The 10,580-nt window shown below is 36.6% G+C and overlaps 1 protein-coding gene across 3 annotated transcripts; it reads right to left on the bottom strand.

Annotated features, from left to right (window-relative positions):
* Positions 1 to 5,993: 5,993 nt before the first annotated feature.
* Positions 5,994 to 7,058, bottom strand: LOC119644291 (40S ribosomal protein S15Aa-like). Of its 3 annotated transcripts, none has more exons than XM_038043831.1 (2): positions 6,967 to 7,058; positions 5,994 to 6,589 (listed from the first exon to the last, which is right to left on the bottom strand). In XM_038043831.1, exon 2 carries the CDS (start codon positions 6,585 to 6,587, stop codon positions 6,195 to 6,197), a length of 393 nt encoding a protein of 130 aa, XP_037899759.1. In that variant the 5' UTR covers positions 6,588 to 6,589; positions 6,967 to 7,058; the 3' UTR covers positions 5,994 to 6,194. The 3 variants fall into 3 exon arrangements, with proteins under 3 accessions (XP_037899759.1, XP_037899760.1, XP_037899761.1); XM_038043832.1 differs by having other exon boundaries at positions 6,952 to 6,976; XM_038043833.1 differs by lacking the exon at positions 6,967 to 7,058 and adding an exon at positions 6,698 to 6,722.
* Positions 7,059 to 10,580: the final 3,522 nt, after the last annotated feature.

Raw genomic sequence — 10,580 nt, 5'->3', positions numbered from 1 at the left:
TTTAGTTTGTTTTTTTTATTATTTTTTTTTGTGTTTTTTTTTTCCTCTTTCTTTGTCTAAAGAAAAATTTCTAAATCCTCCGCGGCGAGGAAAGAAAAAGAGTTTCATGACAACCCATACATCGTCTTAACAGTTTGTTTTGAAAAGTTTGTATTCTTTTGGTAACAGGTACCGTAGATTGAAATGTGTATGAACTTCTAGGAACGTCTTGAAAAGTACATTGTGTTGGTTTAATTTTGGTTGACGCTAAGTTTAAGATCTCCGCAAGCATCAAAAAAGAAATTAGTTTTGGTAGAATTTGTAATCTTTATAAAAATAGATCTAGAACGATGTATTTCGCCCAGCATTTCTTTATGACATACAATAAAGCAGACAGACCTGGACCAGAAAGAACTTTCCTCAGTAAGTTTGGCAACTCTGCGTGGGTCTTGTAGTCGCGTTTTTATTCTGTGCAAGAAATACTTAAATTTTTTTAGCGTATTTCTTAGCTTTATTCGTGTTTAATTTTAAAAAATGCTTTAAAAAAATAAAGTGTGAATTTAACGTGTATCAATATAATAACCATTTATGTGATAAAATCATTTTGGTTTATTGTAAGCAACAAATGAGCTCTTAGTAAAAGTATCTCTTTTTGCCTGTTAATCTGTGTTTACAGTTTCTTTAGCTTTCGCTCTATATTTACAGTGGACAGGGAACTGAGAAATTTGCTTTAATTTTCCTGAAAATTTTTTTTTTAGTTTTTCTTTTTTTCTTTTCCTTCATAAGCTACTTTTTTTGTTTTCAATAGACATGGATTCTTTATTTACACCATGTCATGCGAAAACGGGCCCTGAATCTGAACGATGCATTTCTTGTTGGCTATGTGATCGTTTTGGACATGCAAAGTGTGCTGGTATTACCGGCCGTGCTGCTGATGCAGTCCTTGACCCTTCTAAAGGTTTACGATGGTCATGTCCTGACTGTAGAAAGCATCTCATCTTTAAAAATTCTAGCTCCGACTGAGAGTATGGATTTGATGTTAAATAAACCATTGTGGCCGGTTGGATTCTTAATTAAGGAATTTATCCCTGGGGTTCGACCCCGTAATGCTAATGCAGTAGCCCTTTCCCCCTCAAAAAACTAAATATTTCTTCAGGCTCATTTTCTCTTACTTATTAAAATGTTAGGGGCCTAAATTCAAAAATTCGTTCTACCTTCCTAAATTCAGTGAGCACGGAGATTCCCTGTCTGGTCTTCACTGAAACATGGTTAAAGCCGGATCTACATTCGTCGGAACTTTTCCATAATTCGTTTCAAGTTTTCAGAAACGATCGATTGTTTCGCAATGGTGGTGGTGTTTTAATTGCCATTTCTTCGGCAGTTCCCTCCTATTCATTTGAATTTCCAACTACTCCCGACGTTGAATTTATTGCCATTCGAGTGAAATTTCCTAATATACACTTAAATGTGACCTGCTCCTATATTCCCCCACATTCGGATATCTCTGTATATATAAAGCAGGCCGCCCTCATTTGTAAAGTGGCCAAGCAATCTAAACCTACCTATATAGTCACAGCGTTGGGTGACTTCAATTTGCCTCAAGTCACTTGGTGTTACAGTGATACTTCTGGCTGTTTGGTTCCTACCTCAACATCTGGTAGAGCCGTTGTGTTCTTTAATGAATTATTTGATCATAATTTAGTTCAATACAATGGTACCCCTAATTGCAATGGTAGATTGCTTGATGTTTGCTTTGCCAATTTTCCTGAGATTTATGTTAATCGTTGTCTTCCGTTTAGTTTACCTGAGGATCCATATCTTCCAGCATTGGGTATTTCCTTTCATTGCAAGCATGTTGGTTCGTTGAACTTCTATAACTTTCCAAATTCAAATTTTTCATATAAATTTGATGATTTCCATTGAATCAATGTTTCCATGCTAAAATCACATCTTCCTCATATTGCGCTTGATTTCTCAGTGGGAAGTTTTGATAGCTTACTGTCGTAGTTCTACAATATATTAAATCAAGCTATTTCTGCATCCGTTCCGATCAAGCAGTCCCGTCCTCGAAGTAAGTGTCCCCCGTGGTTTAATAAAACAATTAAATATTACAAGAAAAGGAAAAATAAGCTTTTCAAAAAATTTTCGAAAAGTGGTTCTTCTTTCGACTATTTGGCTTACTCTGTGGCAAGGCATAAATTTAATTCCCTCAATCACCAATACTATTGCAGATACCTTCAGTTTGTTAAATCCTCCTTGTTTGCTAATCCTAAATACTTTTTTAAATTTGTTAACCCAAAAATAAAAATCTCCATAAATCCCTCGCATGTGTCTTTTAATGGCTCCGAGTCCTCGGATGATTTTGAAACCTCAAATCTCTTTGCGGCATACTTCCGACAGAACTTTTCAACTATCAATTTTGATTTATCAGCAAACTATTCATATCCAATTTGTAATTTAATCTCAATTTCTAACTTTGTTATATCTGAAAAGCACGTTTTTGTAGGTTTGAGCTCTCTAAAATATAATTGTTCGCCTGAACCTGATGGAATCCCCTCATGTGTACTTATATCTTGCGCTGGCGAGCTATGTGGTGTTATCTCAAAGATTTTTAACAAGTCCTTGAATTCAGGTGTTTTCCCTTTGTGTTGGAAGACTTGTTTCCTTATTCCTATTCACAAAAGTGGTAGTAGGCAACTTGTAGAGAACTACAGAGGCATTGCCAAGTTGACTGTCTTGCCTAAACTGTTTGAACGAAATGTGGCTCAGAATATAGCCTTTTTCATAAAATCGTATATTTCTCCTTTCCAACATGGTTTTAAAAGCGAAGATCTACAGTCATCAACTTGTTAAAGTATACTGGTCATGTTTTCAAGGCTTGTTCTAGTGGCTCTCGCACAGATGTTATATTCACTGATTTAAACAAAGCGTTTGATTTGGTTAACCATAGACTACTTATCTTTAAACTCCAAGCCTCTGGCTTACCTTTCATCTTAGTGGAATGGTTAAGCTCTTATCTGCATGGTAAATCGTTCAGGGTTTTATTTAACCTCATTACCTCGGATGAATTCCCCGTGACGTCTGGCGTACCTGAAGGTAGCCACTTAATTTTATTTAATTTATACATCAATAATTTGCCCTCTGCGATTAAATTCAGCAAGATCTTAATGTATGCTGATGATGTGAAACTGTTTTCTTCCTTTTCCGTAGAATCGCAATCACATCATCTTCAAAGTGATTTGAATAATTTGGTTGCACGGTGCTCTTTCAGTCTTCTGAAACTACATCTAAATAAATCTAAAAAACTTTCTTTCTCAACAAGGAAGTCGTTCAGTACTCAATATTTCATTGATTCGCACAAGTTGGAAGATGTCGATTTGTTCACAGATTTAGGCGTTCTATTTGATTATAGGTTACGTTTCAATTTGCATATTGAGTTCTTGTTAAGCAAAGCTAGGTCCGTGCTTGGTTTCATAAAGAGGTGGTCCAGAGAGCTTGATGATCCTTACGAAAAGGCTTTACATGTGTTTAGTTAGATCTATACTTGAGTATGCCTCTCCTGTGTGGTCTCCTTCATATAGGTGGTACGTAGATTCAATTGAATCTGTTCAAAAGCAATTCTTGCTGCTTGCCCTTAGAAATTTGGTTTGGGACCCGATTGGCCTCTTCCACCCTATGAAAATAGGTTGCTTCTGTTATCCTTACCGTCACTGGAGAAACGTAGATTTGTTCTTGGGGTTTCCTTCGTAATCAAATTAATAAATGGTAGAATTGACTCGCCCGCATTACTTCGTGAGATAGGTTTTAATGTCCCTAACCGCTTCTCTAAAGCATAGTCAATGCAAATATAATTACGAACTGTTTAACCCGCTCAGAGTTGTTTGCAAGAAACTAAATGACGTCTATCACTTATTCTCATTAACGGACTATTTAAAGTCCATTAAAGCAACATTACTTAATACGCGCGATTTACCTATGTCGTACTTGAACTAAATTTTAACTTTAAAAAGTGATCATGAGTCGTAAATTAATTGTATTATCGGTTGCCAAACTTATGCATGTTTGCGATGGCTTAGGGATTCACTTGCAATTTGGTCCTGTACCGGTTGTGGGTGTGGCTCTATGCTAGTTTTGTGCATGCATTTTTCTTTCTTTCTTTTTTTTTTTCTCTCTTATTTTTTTTACTGTACTTATACTAAGTTTTAATATTAATTAATTTAAGATTTACTTTAAGAGTCAATTGAACTCGACTGCCGTTTTTTTTTTTGTTGAGTTTCTAGTATAAGTGAAATAAATAAATAAATAGTATATAATCTCGTCACATCCTACAGCAGAATATTTTTTTCCAGCAGCACCGCCATAAGTTCATCTAACATGCGACATGTCAATATCAGATGATTGTAAGGAAAGAGTAGCAATATGAGTTCTAGTCGACGAATTCTTTTTAAGCAGATCTAGATATATAAATTATTCTTCATTCCATATTGGAAAATTAAAAGTTCTCTTACTCTGACGATGACCATTTAAAAAATTCGAAAACGTTTTCCTATTTTTCCCTTTCAAATACAAGAAAAAAATTTTGATTTTTCAAAGTCAACTTTTTTTAAATTAATTGTCCTAAAACGCCTCGTCTGCTTGTTTACATATAATCTTACAGCTGGCCCTAATTCCCCGTTTATTAAAACACAGTTCTCAAGACAATTTAATGTTTCCCTCCTCGTCCACAAAAATAAAAAATTAGTTTACATGGGGACATTTGTCCATAAAAAAAAAAACGGCATTGACGTACTTCTAACAAAAAAAAAAATATATGTATGGAACCAGAGCAAGAGCGGAACACGCCTTTAATACAAAAATATGAAAAGAACGATTTACTGTTAATACTGCATAGTAAATAATTAAGCAGAAAATTTCTTTTACTTAATAAGGAAGACTAAGTAGAGATTTAATGTTCTATCCTAACATAGTTTATGCCGATGTTTGGCCTAATCTGCTGATTAGCTTTATAATAATGCTAAAGCAATTTACTAAACAGCTTTATAAAAGTAAAAACTGAACCTTCCTTAAGTGTATATCTAAGTTCACCTGATGGTTTATATTATCCAAGATTTACACCTATGTGTGTACGTTTATATTTAATAACATTGATATATTTTCAAAGTTTTTTTCTTTTTTATATATATATATATATATATATACCATCGCGATAGATGGACGGAAGCTTGCTATATACCTGCCACCACAAAATCTCAACGGCATCGTACTGCGGGTGCATTTTTATCATATCATAGTGAATACGAACATTATGCATTCCAATTTGCAAGCCCCTTTACTCAATTTTAGCATTATCATACGAAAAAGCGGATAGAAAATGGAGATGAACAATTTTTACTTTCCGTATTTTTTAAATACTTTTGTGGAGCTCGAGGATTGACATATCGATGTGTTATACATATGTTGAACGAACAGCACCCTCGAAAACAGTAACGCGCACTTTCTTAGTTAAGAGCAAAGCTTAAATTACATGATAAAGAATAATACTTTTCTGTACACGTTTGTAGCAAGTTAAAACACATTGGTAGTTACAAGCATACTCGATGTTGCTATATGAACATCTTGGACATTGCAGTTTAAAGTTGCAATTGTTTTCTATCTACCAACATGTTCAAAATATAAACCAATTGTTACATGCGAGACATTTACAAGCATATTTAATCGACATTTGTAGTAAATGTTTCAAAAGCTCTTAATCGCTTAATATTTATACCAATTTCGTTTTTCTGCTTAAAATTTACCAGTTTGGAAAATTAAATATATGGATAGATACCTAAGTAAACAAACATGGCGAGCGAGCCACACTACAAATGTATGCACATAAACTGTCCTTACTTTTTGATGCATAACATTTAAATGTTCTCTGATGTTGTGATGCGTAAAGGTAATAAACTTTCCGCGTTGAAATTCATACTAATCATTGAGCTTTCATTATGAAATCGTTTCTAATAACCACTAGCTACATGAATTTATTGCATCATTTTTATTCTTTTCTGGCGACTTAAAAATTAAGCAATAAATCACTTTTATAAAGTATCCATTTCTGTTTTGTTAAATTAAGAAAAATAGGAAAACAATAGCATCGCAAATTCTTTTTTTAAATGATAACACACATGTTAGATATTAAAATTAAAAGTACAATTTCACATGTGTGCTACCGTTTAAAAAAAGAAACCAAGTATTTTGCCTCCTAAATGTTTTCGTCTGGCTTCTTCATGATCCATTATACCGCCTGATGTCGTTAATACAACGTAACCAAATTGACGTGAAGGTAATAAATTATTTGTCCATTTCTCAATGCCATTAATCGGTACATCAAAACGTGGAGAGATGACCCCGCATTTATTTAGGCGACCAGTAAGATTCACTACAATTTTGCCGGAACGATGGTCGTCAACGATCTCAAACTCGCCTATATATCCATGTTTCATCATCACACTAAGGAATTTTATGATTACTTTCGAGCAAGGTCGCAGCAAAACTTGCCGTTTACCACGCTTTTCGGCATTGTTAATGCATTTCAAAGCATCGGCCAACACATTCATACGCACCATGGCTGAAAGGAAAATTTCAAACAAAACATTAAAACTTATTCCTCACATAATAATATCTGAGAATTCGCTCGAGCGGATTTACTCTCGCCCTCGCTCAGCAAGGTTCAAACCTCGACACTAAGCAATAAACAAACCAAGTTCCAACAAAATTCCTTACGAGTAAACTATTTTGAATTTCTTTACTACTTCCGCAAGGTATAACAAATTATTCTGCAATTAAATTTCTACCACTCCACAACAGTAGCTTCATATCATTAACTTTTAAAAACGCTTTAATGCGTTTATTCGTTTAATCATATATATATCATTTAGATTAATACATTTTGTACACTTTTTACTAAATACTTTAGAGAGATATAATTACTTTTATAACGATTACCTAGGATTTAGCTTTACGTAGATTTCAAGTTTGCAAGAACAGACAAGCATTGGGAAATAGGAAGCCTGTCTTTAAGTTGTCACTACTGTTTGTATTTTTGACATTCAGCAGCTGTTTACCGCAACGGCGCATAGTTGTAAAGAGTAGTAGAGAAAGTCAAATAAGATACCAAATGTATAGAAAAACATTTGGCAACATTATTACTTATTTTAATAGAAAATGAATGCTATGCTAATGAATACACAATTGGGGAAGTATCGTGAAAATACGTGAACTAATTTAAAAATGATCTTTTCAAACGTTTCTTCAGTCGCATATAGTAACGTAAGTTGTATATATGCTATACAGTTTAATTTGATGCAACACAGCTGATAGCCATGCCCGCTTTCATTAAACTTTGAATCTTTAATTTATGACTACATACAAAATGGAATACTTATTTTCATTAATACTTATATTTATTCTTGGCGTTTCCTTCGTAATCAAAGTAATAAATGCTGCTAATGACTCGCCTGCATCACTTGGTGAGATAAGCTTTAATGTCCCTAACCGCTCCTCTACGCACTTTCTCATGATTAAGCTTAGTCAATGCAAATACAACTATGAGCTGTTTAATCCGTCCAGAGTTATTTGCAGAAACCTAAATGATGTCTATCACTTATTCCCACTATCAGACTCTTTAAAAAAATGTATTGTTGTTTACTGTTATCTGTTGCCAAGCTTTTGCATATTTGCGATAGCTTGTGACAAACTCATATACACTTTTACCCATCTCCTTGTTCAACATACCAAAAAAAAAAAAATATATACACTTTTACTTGCTATATTAATTAAAGTGCACTCTTAACAACTTCTAGGCAAGTGTTACAATACACTAATGTGACTTTGCCGTTGACTGTAGGGTACGACAGACAAGCCGTAGTGTTACAAATACAACGACAACAGAAGATCCCTCCAAACTCCGAAACAATAGTGTGGGCCGCAGCTACCGAGGAGCTAAGGATAAACAAGATATGGGTTGTCGAGCCGAGTAAACAATGTACGAAAGACAACATCATCATTGGAAAAGCGGTTGTATCACCGGTCAACAATTTAATACCAGTACGGGTATTAAACCCAACCAGCGTTACAGCAAAAATACACAAAGGGGACATTATAGCGCAATGCCAAAAAGCCGAATATGTAGTAAATCATCAAACCGAAATTCTGAAAATATGCCCAATGGTATCCATAGAGGCTGAAATTCTCATAAAAAGATCGACTAGCAATCTGGATGAGCAGCAGAAAAAATATGCCAAAAAGTTTTTGCCGGGAAATTGGTCCATCTTTGCCAGCGGTACGGATTTAAATGGCCGTACTAATGCAGCGAACCATATTATCCATACTGCAGGAGCTGATCCGATTCGGCAACGGCCTAGAAGAATACCACTGGCAAAGGGAAAGAAGTGACATATCTTGGACACAAGGTCTCCACGACTGGAATTCAGACGGATGAAGAGAAAATCCAAGCAGTACAAGATTGGCCACGACCAAACAATTTGCACGAAGTTCGCAGTTTCCTAGGACTATGTACATACTACCGCAGATTCGTCCCCACGTTCGCCACGGTTGCTAGTGGACTGTATGACCTTACGAAGAAAAATCAACCCTTTACATGGGATGAGTCCCAAGAGCACGCGTTCACGCAGTTAAAAGAGCTGTTATGCGCAGGAACCATTTTAGCTTGATACCGATGCAAGCGCAGAAGGTTTGGGCACTGTGCTGTCGCAGCAAATCGACGGTAACGAAAAGCTCATAGCATATTACAGCAATCGCCTATCTAAATCCGAGAGGAATTACTGTGTCACGCAACGAGAACTGCTGGCAATAACGCAATCTGTCAAGCACTTCCATAAATATCTGTATGAGCAACAATTTCACCTAAGGACAGATCATGCTGCTCTGCCATGGTTATTCAACTACAAAGAACCAGAAGGACAGCTAGCCAGGTGGACTGAAAAACCGCAAACCTACCAATTCCCGATTTCACACCGGAGCGGCAAATCGCATGGCAATGCCGATTCAATGTCCAGACGACCGTGCGACCCGCATTGCAAACACTGCGTAAAAAATGAGCATTAAGGAGGTGTCGTCATCTGCCGATCTATCGTGGAGCCCAATTGCAGCTTTTCGAAGGAAAACATGTGCAGTGCCCAAATGGCTGACAAAGATTTAAACGCAATATTAAAGGCCTTAGAAAAGGAGGAGTGTCCTACCTGGGAAGAGATTTCAAGAGAAGGTCCGATTACGAAAGCGTATTGGGCTCAGGGGCAAAGCCTCACCGTTGAAAATGGATGCTTGTGGCGCATATGTCATAGTGAAGATGCTTCATGGGCTAAGAAATTACTGGTGGACCCACAAGCGAGAACTCATGAAATTATAAGGGAATACCACGATGGACCAAGCGGAGGGCATCTTGGCATAACAAAAATCCTGGAGAAGATCAAGGAAAATTTTTATTGGGTATCAAGGCATTAAGAACTCCGTAACTGCATGGATTCGCAACTGCGATCAGTGCAGCAAATCAAGAAGCTCGAAAAGTAAGCCGCGAGGCCGCTTGCAGCAGTATATCGTGGGTGCATCGTTGGAAAGACTCGCAATGGATATTGCTTAGCCATGTCCAGCCAGCAATGAAGCAAATAAATACGTACTGGTAGTCATTGATAACTTCAGTAACTGGTCAGAAGTATACCCCATAACTAACCAAGAAGCAAAGATAATAGCCAAAGTATTCGTCAATAATTGGGTGACGCGGCTTGGAACCCCCATCGAGCTGCATTCAGACCAAGGTACGAACTATGAATCTTCGATCTTTCAAGAGGTTTGCCAAATATTTGTCATTAATAAAACTAGAACGACTCGGTTGCATCCTCAGTCAGGAATGGTTGAAAGGTTTAATTGAACGCTTTAAGAACATCTGCGAAAAGTGATCGACGACAATCAACAAGACTGGAATGAACACATACCAATCTTTTTAATGGCATACAGGTCGGCAGTGCACAACATCACCGCTCTACCCCCGGCGCACACTTTGTTCAGGTCTAATCTGAGGCTACCAGCAGACTTAAAATTCGGGACACCGCCTAATGTGCAAAGGACCGAGACCGAATATGTTTAGATTGAGAGTGATATTCGATAACATGCATCAACAGGTTCGAAATAGAACGCAAATCGTAAGTGACAAAATGCAAGCAAGATACGATCTGAGGGCTAACGGATTTATGGAAAGGGATTTAGTGTTCTTGTAGAATCCTTTACGTAAAAAAGGTTTGTCACCAAAACTGCGATGTTACTGGCAGGGTCCGTATAAACTCATCACAAAGATAAATAACGTGCTCTATCGAATACGAAAACATCCCGGAGGCAGAACTAGATTCAAAGTTGTACACCTGGACCGACTGACCGTATATCGAAACAACCTTGTTCGGGACGAACAAGATTAAGTGGAGGGTAGTGTTACGGAAATCCCAAATCTAGTACATTTTCTACAACCAAATGTACATTCGCGAGGCATCATGCAGCTGCAGACCGATGAAACCGGTTACCAACAAAAGCAGGTTAACGAATTAAAAATC

This window comes from Glossina fuscipes, unplaced genomic scaffold, assembly GCF_014805625.2.
Source record: "Glossina fuscipes isolate IAEA_lab_2018 unplaced genomic scaffold, Yale_Gfus_2 106727, whole genome shotgun sequence".
Classification (NCBI taxonomy): Eukaryota; Metazoa; Arthropoda; class Insecta; order Diptera; family Glossinidae; genus Glossina; species Glossina fuscipes.
The sequence above is the reverse complement of the archived record's forward strand: the minus strand, read 5'-3'. Positions and strand labels throughout refer to the sequence as shown.

Excerpts from the sequence above, each read along its gene's own strand:
- LOC119644291 (XM_038043831.1), bottom strand. The coding sequence starts at position 6,587 with ATGGTGCGTATGAATGTGTTGGCCGATGCTTTGAAATGCATTAACAAT.